The 20,459-nt window shown below is 42.8% G+C and overlaps 1 protein-coding gene across 2 annotated transcripts in view; it reads left to right on the forward strand.

The window, feature by feature from the left end:
* The window catches only part of ahsa1b (AHA1, activator of heat shock protein ATPase homolog 1b), a 59,988-nt gene that overhangs the window by 639 nt on the left and 38,890 nt on the right, over positions 1 to 20,459 (forward strand). Inside the window, exons 1-3 of one of the 2 annotated variants that reach the window (XM_069916071.1) lie at positions 7,773 to 7,930; positions 14,341 to 14,531; positions 17,330 to 17,412. In XM_069916071.1, the coding sequence (XP_069772172.1) occupies positions 7,788 to 7,930; positions 14,341 to 14,531; positions 17,330 to 17,412 (417 nt within the window). In that variant the 5' untranslated portion in view covers positions 7,773 to 7,787. Of the gene's footprint in view, positions 1 to 7,772; positions 7,931 to 14,340; positions 14,532 to 17,329; positions 17,413 to 20,459 lie in introns of those variants that run through there. The other variant, XM_069916073.1, reaches the window with a different exon arrangement.

The raw sequence follows: 20,459 nt of genomic DNA on the forward strand, positions 1-20,459 counted from the left end.
TCTGTGTTTCTGCATGGGGCCGAGTCCTGTTCCACAAGTGTGCATCCATGTGGCCACTCCAAAGGTGGGGGAAACTGAAGAATGGGGTTAGGGGAATGCCAGGGTATAGAGAGAATTTTTTTATTTGGGAAGGGGAACAAAGGGGAGAGGGAGGGGGGTGGGGGGACTCCATCACCTCAAAACATGAAAGTCTGCAGACACTGAAGTAAACTCAGTAGGTCAAATTGAGCTTTATACAGCAAGGATGCATAGCTAACGTTTTAGGCTTGAGCCCTTCATCAAGGTCAACGTCGGGGTTTATCCAGAACTTGGGTTGCATCGCCTTTAAAATAAAAAGATGCTGGGCAAAGCTTGGATGCTCAGGTAGCATCTTGGGGAGGAGAAAGTGGTTAATGTTTCAGGTTGAGGAGATTTTTCCTTTTTTCGTATTTCCAGCATCTGCTGTTTTTCCTTTCGACAATTCCATACTTTGGGAAAGATGTTGAGGTTGTAGGTGGGCGGCCTTGAAACCTTGCAGTGATGGGAAAGGATGAACACTGAATAATCTCTTCCTGAGGTAAAGACTGGGAGATGATCTAATTGAGGCATTTAAAATTGTACAGATACAGAGAGAGAATGTCAACGGCACGATTAAAGTCATAATATTAAATAGTGACATATCCATGAGGGAATTCAAAATACATATTTCGGGAAGAGTGGACTGAGAATGCAGTTTTGTCAGGTGGAACTTGTGCAATCAGATGACCATAAACTTGAGTTGACCATGTGGTACAGATAAATACAGGATCTGATTGAGATGAGCAGTGTCAATGCATTTGAGGGAGTCTAGAACAAGTACTTAAAGGACAAGAAAAATAGAGTTGTGCTGATGGTTTTAAATTGGAAAGCTGAGAAAAGATGGCATGGACGCACATGTGGCATGAATTGGTTGATGTGGATGACTGCTGCATGCATATTTTATGCAGTGCCATGGAACTGCATTTTATCTTCCCTTTTTTCTTTTGTTTTTGCTTTCTTTTGCTATTGTCTTATTTATTGTTTTCACATTTAATATTTCAACTTTGCATAATATTTTTCTCTTGTTATAGCTTTTGTTTTTAATTTAAGTTTTAATTATGCTGTTAAGATGGATTAAAGATTTTTTTGTGGACAGTTTGGAATGCTAGTCTCAATTTAACAATGATCATTTTCTATATATAAAGTTTCTGGGCTCCTTGCCACCATTTAAAAAAAATTAAAAATAGGATGGCTGCTGTATTTGGGAGGAAAGTTTATTATCCTTACCAGTGTTTCCCTCTTTACCATTCCTTACTTCACTTCCTAGTAGCTTGTGGGGGTTTAGTTTGTTTTGGTGATGTGTTTTAGAATATTAAATCTTGTGCTTTAAATTAGACTTTGATATACAAAAGGGATGCAGTTTGAAGTTGAGAATAAATATATTTTGAATTGAATTGTGCTGTTTCAGTACAGTTGAAACGTTCAACCAGGTTGATTTTGGAAGATGGAAATTATTCATTACAAGGACTGAATGTTTCATTTTGGAAGAAAATGTGGAATAGTTTGTGCTGTTAATTTTACTTTTGGATCTGGTTGGCTTTTGAGTATTCAAGAATTTGTAGGGGGTAGGACGCTCAGCTCGGCCCCTGTGTCCACCAGGGAAACGCCGACTGGTGGATTTATCGGTGACATAAGGGAGGCTGTTCACGTGGCCAGCCATTCATGGTGGTTGGCCTGGTTGTTTTCCTGGAAGCTGCAGGGTTGGCAGCACTTGCGGGCTTGCGCTCCCCAGCGCTGGTGATAAAAGCACCAGGTCGAATGGCTCTCTTCTGGCATGTGCTTCGGGGTGGCTTGCGGTCGACTGGTTCCTGGATTTGAAACCTGGTTGAGGGCTGCTCGTGGTCCCTCTTTGGGCGCCAGAGGGCATCCGCTCGGGCTGCGACCTTGCGTGGGCCCGTGAAATTCTCATCTGCTAGGAGCAGCTGGATATCCTCTGGCATTTGTTCAAGGAAAATCTGGTGGTAGAGGAAACCAGGCTTGTGATCCTCCGCCAGGACCAGCATTTCGTCCATTAACGCTGACGGACTGCGGTCCCCAAGCCTGTCCAGGTGCAAGAGCCTAGAAGCCCGTTGCTGGGGGTGAGGCCAAATGTTCCCAGGAGCAAGTTCTTGAGGGCTGTATATTTGCCCTCAGCCGGAGGATGATGGGTGAGGTCGTCTGCCCTGGCTGCTGTGTCTTGATCCAGCGTGCTCATGACGTGTTAGAATATCGTGGCGTCCGCTGAGATGTTTCTAAGGTGGAATTGTGCTTCCGCCTGCCCAAACCACGTCCGCAGGCGATGGGTTCAGAAGGGGGGAAGGTTGATTGCCATGGCGTTAACCTCCGCCGAATCCCATGTCTTTGAGTCCAGCAAGGCGTTTGGGCTCAATCGGGGTCACCACTATGGCGCTCTTCGTAGCTGAAGAAAGCACAGCCACCAAGTTGAGGGTCATTAACTGTTTATTTGAATTTACATGTGCCCCTTTAAGGGCAGCACTGGCTCAGTCACCACGTGCGTGGTGATGTCATAATTGCTGCCCGAGATGCGCGCTGAGGGAGGTTTTGAGTCAGGAAGAACCCCTGATGTCGCCATCTTCCCATGGCTGCCCTGCCACGTGGCGTTATACGCGGGGCCGGTTCGCCATGAGAGAGTGCGCCGCCCCAATGTAATGATTGAGTTTTGATTCATTATCAAACAATATCCATTCAGACTTTAGATACTGAGTTGCTTGCTGGTTTGGCATCAATCTTGTTTACTGTCAATAGTATGGTCTTGACTTGTGTTATACCTGTGAAATATTGTGTCACTAAGTGAGTCATTTAGGAGAAGCAAGGATTTTTGAGAATGGAAAGTTTGGGGGAAGAAGAGTGAAGGGATTGGAAACGTGTTTTGCATGTATTAAGGGTGCATTAATATTAAAGATGGATGCAAAATGCCTGGTTACAAATACTTCTAAATGTCAAATGAAAGGGTTTTTCTCCCAAGAGCAAATGTCACTGCTGCTCAGAAGATCACAGATTTTGCTCCACATAATCTGTGGTTGTTCTTTTTCTCAATCAATCTAAAACGTATGTTGCATCCCACATCGATCTTTTAACTTTTTAGTTTATATATAAAAAAAAAGGTAGATAAATTGTGATAGAATATAGATAAGTTTTTGAGAGATAAATTGGAGCAGGTTTTTCAGTATAGGTCACATAGAAACACTTAAAACAGATGTTATTTAAAATACTGGAGCTCTGCTCATGCTAGACATATTGGCCCCAGAGTATCCAAGAGACTTCACGAATGGATTGTTGTTTACAAAAAGGCAACAGATGAAAGAACTTGTCGGAGCCGCCATTCTACCTGGAGTGGAACTTGCTGGGTCATGTGGTTTTGCAAGCAAAGAGAGTCAAACAGGCTTTTTCTCTCAGAGTGAGAGAGAGAGAGAGAGAGATGCACGCATGCGATCAGTTCTACAGTGGTACAGAGAGCAGCAGCAGCTGGGACTGGAACAGGACAAGCTGGCAAGGATGTGGAAAACACCATTTCGAAGACAGATTGTAAGTGCTTGGTTCAGCCTGGTCAAAGCCCCTTGTGATTCATGCAAGAGGAGAGGACTAGCTGTCTAATGTTTCTCTTGAAATAAGAGAAACGAAGGAACTCTGTGATGACCTGAAAGAGAGGTTATCACGTGGAGAACCCTGAGGGGGCAAGTTTCTTTGGCAAGACACTGAAATGGCTGATTTTTTTTTTAAAAAAAAGGAATCAGTTGTGGGTGTCCAGCGTACAACGAGTCCCTCTCTGAAAACTGACAAGAACCTTCTGAGCGGTAACCATTTATCTTTCAAGCACCGAAGCCTGGTGAATTTTATAAATGTAAAATTCTATCTGCAGTATAAGAATGGCCTGCAGCCAGTGAACTTGGAGGAGTGAGAAGTGAGATTGAACCATGAATCCAAGAACTTGAACATGTGCTTAGAATTAGAAGGGGTTTAAGTTAATAGTAATAAGTTAAGGTTTGATCCTGTTTTCATGTTTAAAGATAATTAAAAGCAATTTTTAAGTAACCATTTGTCTTGGTGAATATCTATTGCTGGTGGGTTTGGGGCCCTCTGTGTCTCATAACAAATAAATTATAAAATGGCCATTTTGAGATGTGACTTGGAAATCTTAATTGTAGCTGCAAAATACTGGATTGGTTTAGCGTTTGATATATTATGAAGAAATAGTGGGCATTTTTCTGTCTGAAGGGCTGTTATTGTTTTTAGGTGAAACATGAAAGTCTGCAAATGCTGTGATGGTGGTAAAAAAATACAAGTGCTGGAGGAACTCAACTAGTTTCGTGGCATCATTGGGAGATGTACATTACTGATGTTTCAGCCCTGAGCCCTTCCTCAAGCATGATGGGTCTTGATTCGTTATCAAACAATATCTATTGAGAATTTGGATATTGAGCCATCCTGCTGGTTTGGCATCAGTCCTGTTTGTTGACAATATTATTGTCTTGTTTATGTGAAGAACAGTGCACCATGATACCTTGTGAAGTATTGGATGTCAAGAATCATTTAGGAGAGGCAAGAAATGGAAAGTTTGGGGGTGGAGATAGAAGGGATTGGAAAATGTGCTCTACGTGTATTAAGAGTGCCTTAATATATAAAGATTCGTTAAACACACCAAAATGCTAGAGGAACTCAGCTGGTCTTTTCAGCATCTAAAGGAGTCAAAGATGTATTACTGACGGTTTGGGCCTGAGCCCTTCTTCAAGCGAAATTCAGAATAGAGCAGAAGCAGGATATATCAGAAAGTCTTAGAATTCTAATAATGAAGGATGAATCCAGACCCACAAAAGGTATTAATAGAATATGGTAGGGGACAACTGAGAATTTATCATTTCTATGCAAAATGAGACGGGGAAAGTGGGGGTTTTAATGAAAGCCAGAGAAGTCTATATTAATGCCATGTGGTTGGAAGATGTCCAGTCAGAAGATGAGGTGGTGTTCCTCTAATTTACAGGTGATCTCAGTCTGGCAATGCATGAAACTTTTAACAGACATGTCGGCAAAGGAATGGGATGGAAAACTAAAATGTTGGCCACTGGGAGATCCATGCTATTGTGGTGGACAGAGCTGAGGTGCTTAACAAAGCAATCTCCCAGTCTGCATCCCGTCTCTCCAATGTAGAGACCACCACAGTGGGAGCACCAGATGAACATCCCTGCAGATTCATGTGAAAGGTTGCTTCATTTGGAAGGACCATTTGTGGCCCTGAATGGTGATGGGGAGGAGGTGTGGGCGCAAGTGGAGCATCTCCTGTGGTCACAGGGGTAGGTCCCAGGGGGAAATTGGTGTGATGGGGTGAATGGATAAGGGAATCACTGAGGGACAGGTCCCTGTGGAAGGCAAGAGGGGAATATGTCTAGTGGTGGGAATGGTGGGGTAGGATGTGTTGGATGCTGAGGCTGGTGAGGTGGTGTAATGGAGGATTTAGACCAGCTTATGCAGGAAGGGATGCAGTTGCATCAGAAGACATAATCGAAATTCCACTATGGGGCCCAGGGATGCATATGAATCAGTAGACATTACTTAACTTCCACCATGAGGCCCAGAGATGCAGTGTTCTTTTGTTGTTTGCAGACTGTCAGGAGACCTTGAAAATAATTAAATCATTTGTTCAAAGAAAAAAGATCTGAAGTAAACAACTTTTGGGTAATATAAGCTATGGTCCCACTGCTGAAGTTTGAGACTCTCCAAGAGGTGGCAACATCTCTCAGGAAGAAGAACTTCAAGATTCCAACCAATGTCCCGGTCCGGGGAGGTGGAGAAGCTGCTACCACCGCCCCGACAACCTATACAAGTGTGCAGTCGTTGCCTCACTTCGGCAGTTGGGACCAGTCCAGGCATTGATAAGTATAATTGGGAAGGGCTTGCATGTTGTAGTGTGAATTCAGCTTTAGATTTAGTAATAAAGACTTGTATAAGCTGAACAGCTCTCAGTGTGTGTCTATTTTCTTTTGGTAGCTCAAGCACTGTGACCAATCTAAAACTATCAAAATGAGAGGTATAAATTTACCCAAGACAGGTGGTGGGTAAGGACAAGGGGCATCCTGTCCTTGTTGCGTGTGGGGGCGGTGGGAGGCAGATGCGAGGGTAATGAATATACGGGTGAGTGCTGAGTTGATAGTGGTAGAGGGAAAGCCATGTTGTTTGAAGAAGGAGGACATCTCTGATGATCTAGTGTGGAAGTCATTATCCTGGGTCCAGATGGGACACAAGAATTGAGAGAATGGAATCCTTATAGAGGACAGGGTGGGAAGAGGTGTAGTCAAGGTAGCTGTGGAAGTTGGTGGGTTTATAGATGATGTCTGTCGAGAGTTTGACTCCTGAGATGGAGACAGATCAAAGAAAGGAAGAGTGTTACTAGAGAGTGACCAAATGAATTGGAGGTTGGGGTGGAAGTTGGCAGCAAAGTGGATGAAGTCGATGAGCTCATCATGGGTGCACATAGCCCTTATCATATTCAATTACAACCTTTTGTTGGTTGTGATTCCTCCCCCATTATTTGAATTCTGAGACTTTCTGATATGTCTTACTTCTGGCTTATTCTTTGAATAAGCCTGAAACGTTGACAATACATTTTTGTCTCCTTTAGCTGCTGAAAAGACCGGCTGAGTTCCTCCAGCATTTAGGTGTGTTTACTATAATCATCGCATCTGGAGCCCATCGGGTTTCACTTGTATAAAGATACATTCTTTGAAAGACTCAGGGCTGAAATGTCATTAATATATCTTTACCTCCTATGGACGCTGTGAGACAGGCTGAGTTCTTCCAGCATTTCTGTCTTTTTGTTACTGCTTTTGACACTGTTCTTGAGTTGGAACTTTTTTTAAAAGTTGAGTGCAAAATGCTTGGTTTTAAATTTGGCTAGTTCAGGGATCAATATTCATAGTTGCAAAGCACAGAACAGACTCTATGGTCCACTACGCCCACACTTTTTGCCTACTTTTTCCCATTTGCCTGCATTAGGGCTATATACTTCTGTGCTTTGCTGAGTTAACTGCCTACATGAATTGAATGTAATGATAGAAATCCAGAACCTGCTGAGAGCCAAATCATAGGCATTTAAGTATGGAGATCCAGATCAGTACAGCAGGAACAGGTATGACCTGTGAAAGACAATCTCCCGGGTGAAGTGCAGATTTCGGATGAGAATGGAAACAAAAAGGGGCATCCAGCCGCAGTGGCAGGGCCTAAATGCCATAACCTGTTATAAAATCAAATCTGTTGAAGTAGTAGAAGGCAAAACTTGTCTCCCAGAGGAGCTCATTGCCTTCTATGCCTGATTTGACGACTAACAGCAAAGAACCACCCCTCTTCATTCCCATATCCCCTGATGTCTGTATCTGAGGATGCTGTGCATGCTACTTAAGGAGAGTGAATGGAGTACCTGGATGGAGTACCTGCCGAATATTAAAACCTTTGCTGACCAACTTACCAAGGTATTCATGGACATCTTCAATTTCTCACTCCAGCAGAGCGATATCCACCTTTTTCAAACGGGGATCAATCCAAGAAGAGTGCAGTAACCTGCCTTAATGACCATCGACCAGAGGCATTTGCATAATAGTAAACTGTTTTGAAAGGCTGGCGATGAAGTATATTTGCTCCTGTCTGATCAGTAACATGGATGCATTCAAGTTCTTGTATTGTCGTAACAGGTCTACAGTGGGTGCCATCTCACTGACTCTACACAAAGCCCTGGATAGGAAATGGTCTTCATCAACAACAGTTTTGCATTTAACACAATTGTCTCCTCAAAACTGATCAGCAAACTCCAAGATTTGGGAGTTAACACCCCACTGCAATTGGATCATAGATTTCCTCACCTCCAGACTACAATTAGTGAAGATTGGTAAGAATTTCTCCTCCACATTCTCCATTAGTAATGGAGCACCACAGGGCTGTGTTTTTCGTCCCCTGCTCTACTCACTTTGCACCTACGACTGTGGGTTGGCAGGACACTAATACCAATGATATCATGGTAGTAGGTTGCGGATGAGTTGGCATTTAGGATGGAGATTGAAAACTTGGCTGAATAGTGCACCAACAACCACCTTGCAATCAGTATCACCAAAACTAAGGAGCTGATTGTTGACTTCAGGAAAGGAAAGCCAGAGGATTACAATCCAGTGATCATTGGGGGATCAGAGGTGGAGAGGGTGAGCAAATATAGGTTATTTGGAGTCACTATCTCGTCAGATTGTTCCTGGATCCAACATACCAATGGCATTGTAAAGAAAGCCTGTTTGGTGCCTGTGCTTCCTCTGGAGTTTATTGAGGTTTGGTATGACATCAGAAACCCTGGAAAATTTCCTCAGAGGTTTGGTGGAAAGTGTGCTGACCGGCTGCATTGCGGTCTCGTATGGAAGCACCAATACCCCTGAGCGTAAAGCTCTCCAAAAGATAGTGATGTAGCCTAGGACATCCCAGACAAAACCTTCCCCATTATTGAGCACATCTACAGGGTGCACTGCCTTTGGAAACCCACACCATCCAGCACACACACTGTTCTCGCTGCTGCCATCAGGGAAGAGGTATCCTTTGGCTTGGCTTTGCGAACGAAGATTTATGGAGGGGGTAAAAGTCCACGTCAGCTGCAGGCTCGTTTGTGCCTGACAAGTCTGATGCGGGACAGGCAGACACGGTTGCAGCGGCTGCAGGGGAAAATTGGTTGGTTGGGGTTGGGGGTTGGGTTTTTCCTCCTTTGCCTTTTGTCAGTGAGGTGGGCTCTGCGGTCTTCAAAGGAGGTTGCTGCCCGCCAAACTGTGAGGCGCCAAGATGCACGGTTTGAGGTGATATCAGCCCACTGGCGGTGGTCAATGTGGCAGGCACCAAGAGATTTCTTTAGGCAGTCCTTGTACCTTTTCTTTGGTGCACCTCTGTCACGGTGGCCAGTGGAGAGCTCGCCATATAACACGATATTGGGAAGGCGATGGTCCTCCATTCTGGAGACGTGACCCATCCAGCGCAGCTGGATCTTCAGCAGCGTGGACTCGATGCTGTCGACCTCTGCCATCTCGAGTACTTCGACGTTAGGGATGAAAGCACTCCAATGGATGTTGAGGATGGAGCGGAGTGTGCTGACCGGCTGCATTGCAGTCTCGTATGGAAGCACCAATACCCCTGAGCGTAAAGCTCTCCAAAAGATAGTGATGTAGCTTAGGACATCCCAGACAAAACCTTCCCCATTATTGAGCACATCTACAGGGTGCACTGCCTTTGGAAACCCACACCATCCAGCACACACACTGTTCTCGCTGCTGCCATCAGGGAAGAGGTATAGGTGTCAAGAGACTTGCATCACCAGGTTCTGGAACAGCTGTTACCTCTCCACCATCAGAGTCCTCAACGACAAACTCCATCAGAGACCCATTTAAGGGCTCTTGTGCACATCATTGATTTTTCTTTTTGTTCTCTGTATTGAAGTTTGTTTACAATTCTTTATTTACATGTTTACACTGTACAGTATTTTTTTTGCACTACCTATGAGTGGTGATTCTGCCTGGCCCATAGAAAAAAAGAACCTCAGGGTTGTATGTGTTGTCATGTATATACTCTTGATAATAATTCTGAAATTGGAATACCTCTGCCAGATTTCAATCACTCTTTGTGTATGTTTTTAAAAAAAACAACTTGCTCTTCAGGTCCTCTTTAAAACTTGTCTCTCATCTTAAAACTGACATTTTGTTTTTGATTGGGGGCAGGGGGTGAGAGAGAAGGTTTTAAACTTTAATTTTTAAAATTAGACATACAGCATGGTAATAGGCCCTTTTGGCCCACAAGCTTGTACTGCCCAATTACACCTAATTGACCTACATCCCTCGTACAATAATGGGCCTTTTTGGCCCACAAGCTTGTACTGCCCAATTACACCTAATTGACCTACATCCCTGGTACAATAATGGGCCCTTTTGGCCCACAAGCTTGTACTGCCCAGTTACACCTAATTGACCTACATCCCTGGTACATTTTTGAATGGTGGGATTAAACCAGAGCACCCGGACGGAAGAAACCCACGCAGATGTGGGGAGAACTTTCAAACTCCTTTATAGAGAGCTTGGTCACTGGCAATGTTGTACTAACCAAAATGCTGCCCGATTTGAACATCTAACCTGCCTTTGCCTTTCAATTTTATTTTTTCTGTCTCGTAACCCCTTGCCCACCTTTGTCCAGGGAAAAAAAACAGCTATTTCATAGCTCCCCATAACTCAATCCTCCAGTTTAGGCAATATTCTGGCTAATCTCCTCTGTTCTCCAAATATGGTAACCAGAATTGCACACCGTATTCCAAGTGTGGCTTAATCATTGTTTTGTATAGTTGCAATATAATGTCCCAAGTCTAATATTATGTGCCCTGACATCTGAAGACAACCTTGCTGCATGCCTTCTTCACCATCCTATTAACTGGTGTTGCTGCTTTTGGGGAACTATGGAATTGAAACCCAAAGTCAATCTGTTCAACATTCTTTAGTGCTACACCACCAACTATACAAGTCCTACACCATTTAACTTCCTCTTTTGGGATCCAATGTTCCTTCATCTTCACATTTATGTCTTTCATCCTTGCTAGAACATGCTCTACCTAAATGTCAGTTGTTTTTACCCACAAGCACCTGCTCATAATTTATTTTTGTCATCCATTCTTGTACTATTGAAATCACCCTTTCCCAGTTCAAGAGAATTTCACTTGTCAGTTGTTTTTACCCACAAGCACCTGCTCATAATTTATTTTTGTCATCCATTCTTGTACTATTGAAATCACCCTTTCCCAGTTCAAGATCTTGACTTGAGGAACAGTTTCATCCCTTCTCGTAACCACCTTGAGTCTTTTAGAATTGAGGTCACTGATTTCCAAAGTGTTCTCCATTGAAAACTTCCACTTGCCTGGTTTCATTTCTAAGATGAACTGCAGTTCCTTTGATAGGACATATTCATGTTTTTTAAAAATACAAAACATCTTGGACATACCAAATTCTGCCCCATCTAAGCCCCTTACACCAAGGCAATCCCAGTCAATGTTAGCAAAGTTAAAATACTCCATTCCTATAACAGTTTTGCTTTTACCTATACTCTGCCTTGCATTTGTGCATCCGATTAGCCTTTTTTAGTTTAATCAATCATTTGCTCAATTAAATGAAATTTTGTGTGCTGTGTCATTTTTATATCGGTTGGCTACAGAATTGAGTGATGGATTAAAATAATTTGGTTTGTGGGGGTTGCAAGTAATAGCAATGAACTGAAAAAATTAATTTGGAAAACATTTTTCAATCTTTAGAAATGATTTTTAAGATCAAAATAAAACCATGTCTTTTAATTGCCTTGTTTGGTTTTTCTTGTGAACAGGATATACTTGTGTCTGCATCTCAGGAGAAAGTTTTGGCTTTTAGCACATTAATAGCCAGACGAGCAATTTTAATGAAATGCGAAGATGAATCTTCACCTACTCATTCCCAGTGTCATATTGAAGCTTGAAGAAAATTAGAATCAACATTATAGATCGAAAGTTTCAATTTCAAAAGATATGAGGCTTATTCATGGAATACTATCATGATCGGCGGATTTAAGTAATTTAGATGCTCTAGTCATTCTGTCTTGTTTCTTAAGGTTGTTGTTTGATCCAGATCTTTTTTTCCCTCTAAGGTAACCTAGATTAGAGGGAGGGGGTAGATTTAGTGTGATTTTTTTTTTTAGATTAACCAAAATTTAAAAAATAATAATAATTTTGGAGTTGTGCTGTTATGAATTAAATCGGGAGCAATGGGAATGTAACACTGACAATGGTATTTTCAAAATAATAATTTTTATTAATAATAACATAACACTTCTTGCTTAACTCTATACAACTCCACTACGTTAAGACCTAAACCGTTATAGCTCAATTACAACTCTAAAGAGACGATTTTAAAATTGTCTCGGAAAGCTTTTGTGTTGAAACTGTCTTTACTGCTGTTCAAAACAATTGTGGAGTAAGTGTGAGGCATCAGATTTTTTTTTAAATTGTTGCTCAAAAGCAATTATGAAGTATTTTGAAACCGCAAGTCATCAGACCTCTTTAAAACTCTCAAATCTCTTGTTTTCATTGCAATGTTTCTTCATATGAATGAATTTTCCTCTCTTGCTTGGAGGAGATCTTGGAATCTGTGTTCCACACGATGAATCTTCCCTCTTTATCTTAGAGATAGTCAGAAGTTGTCTTCCTTATTTCAAAAGCCACTTGTTCTGTGTGTTCCCCTTTTTCCAGGAGTAACATACAACATCGCCTTTTCTGGTTACTGTATCTTCAAATCCGAAACTGTCCTCTTTTGTCAGAGACGGTGAAGTAGCTCTTTATTGCCATTGATTTTGTGCATCTCTATGATAATGATAGTACAATACAGAAGAGCCCCTCATTCTATAGAGGCTACTGTTTTTTATCCTGTCTTTTACAGGATGGTCAACCTCTTCTGGTCTCAAAATACCTCTGGTTCCACTAATAACTTTCTCTCCAAAAGACACGCGACATAATTTCTGTTTCTTTCATTTCTCCAAAATCATGAATCATGCAGATGCTCTTTGAAGTAATTTCAAAGCCATTTCACAAAGCTACTTCAAAAGTATGAATTATGAGCCCACGGACTCTGACCTATCTGTGGACCATTGAATTAGTCCTGTGTGTTTGGACGGCTGCCGACAGAATGCTGTGTATGCACACAAATGCTTTTAAGCAAACGCCCATTGTTCTTGAGTTTCAATTAAGAAACCACTTCAGTCTTTTTAAACAAACAAGCTTCCAGCAGAACAATGGCTTAACAAACTCTTCATCTTTACAAATCTGCCAGCATCCATTTCAAAATCTAATAGTCTCTGATGTCTGTAAAATGCAGATGTGTGACCCTGTTCCAGCCAAAATTTACTAAGAAATATATAACTAAAGATTTTAACATTAAAGATTAATATTAGCACAAATCTGTTACAAGTACCACAAAACCAATCAAATGGTTGGTTATAGCATTAGTTAGCCAATGCATTTGTTATAAAATATCCTGCTAAATTTTGTTGCTACTCAAGTTGGCAGTGAAGATGGAGTGTAATTAGATGAGAGCATGGAGATGTAAATCAAAGATTTTTCAAAATGAAAAATGCTTCATAAATTGAAACATAAAACAGAATTTGTTTTGCATAATACAGATAGAATGCCAGAAGATTAGAATCAGGCTTGTTGTCATGAACATGCCATGAAATTTTTTATTTTGTGGCAGCAGAATTGTGCATTTTTTTTGTGTTGAGAAGAGTATCAGGTTCGATGGGTTCAGAGATGAGCGTGGACACAAATGTTACAATCACATGCAACTTTTATTAACAGGAAACTACGGGAGAATGTTAAACAGTATACATTTATTAATTAATGTAAGTGACGATAGTCATCTACCATGGGCATCATTTGGACTCTAACTATAAATCTATACAGTATTCGAACCTGCTTCCACAATATATACTGTTTCACTTGAGCGAAGATATAGACATTGAACTGTGACATCAGTTGGACTCCAATGGTAAATCTATATTTGACCCAGCTCTCACACCATAAAAACATATTCCCGGTGTCCAGGGCTTGCATCACTAGGCAGAGAGAATTTGGCTAAAGTAGCCAATAATGACCCTAGATGATTTAAAGTAGCCAATGGCAAGGTGTGCACTAATGGGTGGCCAGAGTCCAACCTTAATTGACTGGTGATGTGACTTCCAAATATGTTCCAGATGGAGAGGACACATGACCACCTGCAAAACACACATTCCTGACCGGCAGGGAGGCCTTGTTTCCTCCAAACACAAAATCAGCACAATTACAAATATTGCAATAAATCAATGTTAAGGATGCTTAATTATAGTTTATTGTTTCCATTTTAAGGAAATACAGTTATGGGAAGATTTTTTAGTTTGCACAACATTTTTGGAGGAAGCATTAAAAACATCTAGAGGACAGAATTCATAGATTTAAAAAAAATTATTGCAACTGGTATAAAGCTATTTGATTTTTAAAACTTGCTGCATTAAATGAATCCATTGAATAAGTCAGTTATAATAAAACTTTTTGTGGAAGTTCTGTTAAATCTAATGGAATTTAAAACTTGTCCTGTATAATTTCCAAGTTTCATTTGTTGACAAAATGTTGTTCGCACATGCATTAAGATACCAGCTTGAGAGTCAATTGCATTAACTGATTTTTAAAAAAAAAAGCATCAGACTTGAGTCAGTCAGTATGAATTTTACTTCTTTCTACAGGACAGAAAGAGATGCCTCTAACTGGTCGATAGATAAACTGAAGTCACTGTTGCTGGCAGTCAGTGTAGAAAATGAAGAGGGAGTGTGCAACATCGCAGAGGTGACAAAGACCGATGGAGAAGCTTCAATCAACAACAGGAAAGGAAAACTGATTTTCTTCTTTGAGTGGAACATACAACTATCATGGAGTGGTGAGTATGCAAACCCAAACAACTAATTTGAAGCATTTCACCAAAGAGACAGTGATTGTAGCCTCGAAAAATCACTTTATTTATTTATTTTTTTAAAAATTGGAAGGTAGAAAATGGCCTGTATTCCTTTTTATTAGATGTACACATTTGTGCATGCCAAAGAAATTACAGTTGGCAAATGATAAAATGGGATTTAAAATTAGTTGAACTGCTATGACATGTCTTCTGATTAATAGGTTGGTGATTTGGATACTGTCTGATAACCAAAATCTGAGGTGTCACATCAGGGAGGATGGATGGAGTGAATGTTTTGTATATCAGTCTAGAATAATTAATTTTATTTTAGTCACACGTAGATTAGCATGATTCAATTCAGTGGTTCCCAAACTTTATCTGGCTGCTGCCCCCTTGGCTTCCAGGTCACATCCTGAATGCCCCCCACCCCCATACAACGGCACTGGATGAAGGGGGGGTGGGCAGGGGTGGTTTGGTGGAGGTGCTGAGCATGGTTGGGGGGCTTATGTGGCGGCACTGAGTGGGGTGGGGTTTGGTGGTGGCACTGAATGGGGGTAATGCGGCCACCAATATGGTGGCCGCCAAGACCAGCTCTTGTGAGAAAGCCTTGTTGGTGTTTATTTTGCTCACTACTGTCACCCCGAGTCTGGCTAGAAAATTACTGCACTTGTTTCTTAAACTTTGCAGTAGACTGAATAATAAGGTTGAAAGTTCTAAACCCTGCCCCTTTTTTTCCTCACTGCCCCCTTCGATCTTTGTACCACCCACAGTCCAGAGGTTTTTTTTGGCCTTGACTTCCTTTGATTATCAGTGGTCCCCTCCGCGAGTGGGGTCCCCTCCGCGAGTGGGGTCCCCTCCGCGAGTGGGGTCCCCTCCGCGAGTGGGGTCCCCTCCGCGAGTGGGGTCCCCTCCGCGAGTGGGGTCCCCTCCGCGAGTGGGGTCCCCTCCGCGAGTGGGGTCCCCTCCGCGAGTGGGGTCCCCTCCGCGAGTGGGGTCCCCTCCGCGAGTGGGGTCCCCTCCGCGAGTGGGGTCCCCTCCGCGAGTGGGGTCCCCTCCGCGAGTGGGGTCCCCTCCGCGAGTGGGGTCCCCTCCGCGAGTGGGGTCCCCTCCGCGAGTGGGGTCCCCTCCGCGAGTGGGGTCCCCTCCGCGAGTGGGGTCCCCTCCGCGAGTGGGGTCCCCTCCGCGAGTGGGGTCCCCTCCGCGAGTGGGGTCCCCTCCGCGAGTGGGGTCCCCTCCGCGAGTGGGGTCCCCTCCGCGAGTGGGGTCCCCTCCGCGAGTGGGGTCCCCTCCGCGAGTGGGGTCCCCTCCGCGAGTGGGGTCCCCTCCGCGAGTGGGGTCCCCTCCGCGAGTGGGGTCCCCTCCGCGAGTGGGGTCCCCTCCGCGAGTGGGGTCCCCTCCGCGAGTGGGGTCCCCTCCGCGAGTGGGGTCCCCTCCGCGAGTGGGGTCCCCTCCGCGAGTGGGGTCCCCTCCGCGAGTGGGGTCCCCTCCGCGAGTGGGGTCCCCTCCGCGAGTGGGGTCCCCTCCGCGAGTGGGGTCCCCTCCGCGAGTGGGGTCCCCTCCGCGAGTGGGGTCCCCTCCGCGAGTGGGGTCCCCTCCGCGAGTGGGGTCCCCTCCGCGAGTGGGGTCCCCTCCGCGAGTGGGGTCCCCTCCGCGAGTGGGGTCCCCTCCGCGAGTGGGGTCCCCTCCGCGAGTGGGGTCCCCTCCGCGAGTGGGGTCCCCTCCGCGAGTGGGGTCCCCTCCGCGAGTGGGGTCCCCTCCGCGAGTGGGGTCCCCTCCGCGAGTGGGGTCCCCTCCGCGAGTGGGGTCCCCTCCGCGAGTGGGGTCCCCTCCGCGAGTGGGGTCCCCTCCGCGAGCTTATTTTTCATAATTTCTACCTCTTTCCGTCTGTATTGAGCTATCACTTGCCAACCTGTACTCCTACCCCCACCCCATCCTTTTATCCAGGCTTCTGCTTGTTTCTTGCTGTTCCTGATGAAGGGTTGGCCTGAAACATTGTTTTTCCTTTTGGTCTCCTTGGATGCTGCCAGATCTGAATTACTCCCACATTTTGGCATGTTTCTTCTGTTCTCTAGCACCTGCAGTCTCTAGTTTACCAATATCTTGTCTCACCCTCCCCCCACCCCCTCCCTCCCCTTTAATCAGGCAGAAGAATAACAAGGGTATGACAGGTGGGATGAGTCCTTTAATATTTTGGCAGCTTTCCTGAGATAGAGGTATGGATGCAATTAGTGAGGGGGAAGTTAGCTTGTTTGATGACCTGAGTTGCATTTACAACTCTTCATTTTCTTGCAGACTTGAAGTTTGGAAGAGAACTTGGGCTTTTGAGAAAGTTGTCATTGTGCTTTCTTTTGATTTGGTGTCAGAGGATTTCCTAAGAACCTGAAGGTGTTTTGTACGTGGGTGTGCTCCTCTCTTGTTTTTGAAGAAGAAATTATCCTGATGCAATGGCATCAGATTCTTTCTCATTCTAGTACTTTGCCTTGTGGTTGAGATCCAGGCTGTGATGGTGATGTTTTCTACAAACTTGTAGATGAAGTTGAAGCAGTTTAGAGTGGAGATTTTCAGTTGGGTGTCATTTTTATTATTTTCCAGCATATATAATTCACTTTTTAAGATCTTAACCTAGTGAGTTAATGGATTGTGTGTGGGAACTGGGTCATTGAGTTGAAAGGGAATAAAAAGCTCACATACCTTGTGAACATCCCACTCAATGAAATTTTGAATAATCTGGTAGCACATTATCAGAATCTGATCTCTTCCTAACTTGTATTCTTCAATTATAGGAACTTCAAAAACTGGAATTAAATATAAAGGAACTGTGGAGGTACCAAATCTCTCAGATGAAAATGACATTGATGAAGTGGATGTAAGTTCCCTGTTCTTGAACTAAATTGTATAATGCTTTGGTGGGAAAAAAAACTAGCATGGACACAGTAAACCAAGTGTAAACATTCATGTTCTGGTTTTAATTTGTATGAGATCATTGGTCTTCAAAGTTGGGTCATTGCTATCAGGTGAGTTGCAAAATGTTTTTTTTTAAAAAATGGGTTGCCATCTACTTTTGTAATTTTTTTTTAACTCCCCCACTCCCATCTGCTTTTTAAAAGCAAAAATTGTCCAGATGGGACAGATTATTTGGTTATGTGGATGAACCGTATGGTCGTTTGAAAACCACTGCTTTCAACCATAAGAAATAGAAGTGTTGTTATGAGCCCAGAGGATCCCAAAACCCAGCAGCAATAGATATTCACAAAGACAAATGGTTACTTAAACAAAAATTGCTTTTAATTATCTTTAAACATGAAAACAGAATCACACTTTAACTTAACTAACCTAACTTAACCTCCTTCTAATTCTAAGAGCACGTGTATGTAATGTGTATGTAAGTTCAGAAAGGTTTTTTGGTTCACAGTCCCAATCTCACTGCTCCAAGTTCACTGGTTGAAGGAAATTCTTATACTGTGCACAGAATTTAACATGAAGTTTGCAAGGCTTTGGTGCTTGAAAGGTAATTCATTACTGCTCAGGAAGGTTCTTGTCGGTTTTCAGAGAGATTTGTTGTTCCTTTTTAATCAACCACTTCATTGTCTTGCTGACGAAACTTGCCCCTTCAGGGTTCTCCAGATGATAACCTTTTTCTATCAGGTCACCATAGAGTTCCTTTTTGTTTCTCTTTTTCCAAGTGAAACATTAGACAGCCAGTCCTCTCTTGGATGAACCACAAGGGCTTTGACCAGGCCATCTTCCAAGCAGGCATTCCATAAACTTGCCAGCTTGTCCTGTTCCAGTCCCAACTGTTTCTGCTGGCTGTAACATTGTACAAGTGATCTCTATCTCTCTCTAAGAAAGCCTGTTTGACTCTCTCTGCTTGCAAAACCACGTGACCCTCTTATAACATCAAGTTCTCTTCCAATCTACAGCTCCAACAAGATCTTTCACCTGTTGCCTTTTGTAAACAACAATTCATTAGTGAAGTCTCTTGAGCATTCTCCAAAGCTCTTGCAAAAGCTGTGGGGCCGTTATGCGTAGCTTGAGGCAGAACTCCAGTATTTTAAATAAGATCTGTTTTAGTGTTTGCATGTGACCTACTCTAACAAACCTTTCCCAATTTAACTCCCAAAAACATATCTATATACTCTGTCACAGTGTAAAATAGACTATTCAAACTAGAGTCTCTCTGCTATTCAAACTAGAGTCTCTCTGCTATTCAAACTAGAGTCTCTCTGCTATTCAAACTAGAGTCTCTCTGCTATTCAAACTAGAGTCTCTCTGCTATTCAAACTAGAGTCTCTCTGCTATTCAAACTAGAGTCTCTCTGCTATTCAAACTAGAGTCTCTCTGCTATTCAAACTAGAGTCTCTCTGCTATTCAAACTAGAGTCTCTCTGCTATTCAAACTAGAGTCTCTCTGCTATTCAAACTAGAGTCTCTCTGCTATTCAAACTAGAGTCTCTCTGCTATTCAAACTAGAGTCTCTCTGCTATTCAAACTAGAGTCTCTCTGCTATTCAAACTAGAGTCTCTCTGCTATTCAAACTAGAGTCTCTCTGCTATTCAAACTAGAGTCTCTCTGCTATTCAAACTAGAGTCTCTCTGCTATTCAAACTAGTCTCTCTGCTATTCAAACTAGAGTCTCTCTGCTATTCAAACTAGAGTCTCTCTGCTATTCAAACTAGAGTCTCTCTGCTATTCAAACTAGAGTCTCTCTGCTATTCAAACTAGAGTCTCTCTGCTATTCAAACTAGAGTCTCTCTGCTATTCAAACTAGAGTCTCTCTGCTATTCAAACTAGAGTCTCTCTGCTATTCAAACTAGAGTCTCTCTGCTATTCAAACTAGAGTCTCTCTGCTATTCAAACTAGAGTCTCTCTGCTATTCAAACTAGAGTCTCTCTGCTATTCAAACTAGAGTCTCTCTGCTATTCAAACTAGAGTCTCTCTGCTATTCAAACTAGAGTCTCTCTGCTATTCAAACTAGAGTCTCTCTGCTATTCAAACTAGAGTCTCTCTGCTATTCAAACTAGAGTCTCTCTGCTATTCAAACTAGAGTCTCTCTGCTATTCAAACTAGAGTCTCTCTGCTATTCAAACTAGAGTCTCTCTGCTATTCAAACTAGAGTCTCTCTGCTATTCAAACTAGAGTCTCTCTGCTATTCAAACTAGAGTCTCTCTGCTATTCAAACTAGAGTCTCTCTGCTATTCAAACTAGAGTCTCTCTGCTATTCAAACTAGAGTCTCTCTGCTATTCAAACTAGAGTCTCTCTGCTATTCAAACTAGAGTCTCTCTGCTATTCAAACTAGAGTCTCTCTGCTATTCAAACTAGAGTCTCTCTGCTATTCAAACTAGAGTCTCTCTGCTATTCAAACTAGAGTCTCTCTGCTATTCAAACTAGAGTCTCTCTGCTATTCAAACTAGAGTCTCTCTGCTATTCAAACTAGAGTCTCTCTGCTATTCAAACTAGAGTCTCTCTGCTATTCAAACTAGAGTCTCTCTGCTATTCAAACTAGAGTCTCTCTGCTATTCAAACTAGAGTCTCTCTGCTATTCAAACTAGAGTCTCTCTGCTATTCAAACTAGAATAGAGACACACAATCCATGATGCATACGCTGATTGGCTTTCAATCCTATCTTTGACTGTTTTCAAAGATTTATCATTCATAGGTTTCTGGAGCAAGGAATTCCAGATTCACAAGACTTTGATATTCTTTATCTCAGTCAAATGGATACTACCTATATTTTGAGATTATTATCACTGATCTTAGACTGACCAATGAAGGGAAGCGTTTTACTGGTTCTTTTATCCCCCCTCAATTAATCTTTTATATTTCAATAAGAATGGCATTCATTCTTGACCTGTGTATTCAGATCCAATTTATTTGCCTTTTCCTCATTAAGCATTCCCTCTAAATGTAGCTTGTA

This window comes from Narcine bancroftii, chromosome 2 (assembly GCF_036971445.1).
Source record: "Narcine bancroftii isolate sNarBan1 chromosome 2, sNarBan1.hap1, whole genome shotgun sequence".
In the NCBI taxonomy this organism is placed as follows: domain Eukaryota; kingdom Metazoa; phylum Chordata; class Chondrichthyes; order Torpediniformes; family Narcinidae; genus Narcine; species Narcine bancroftii.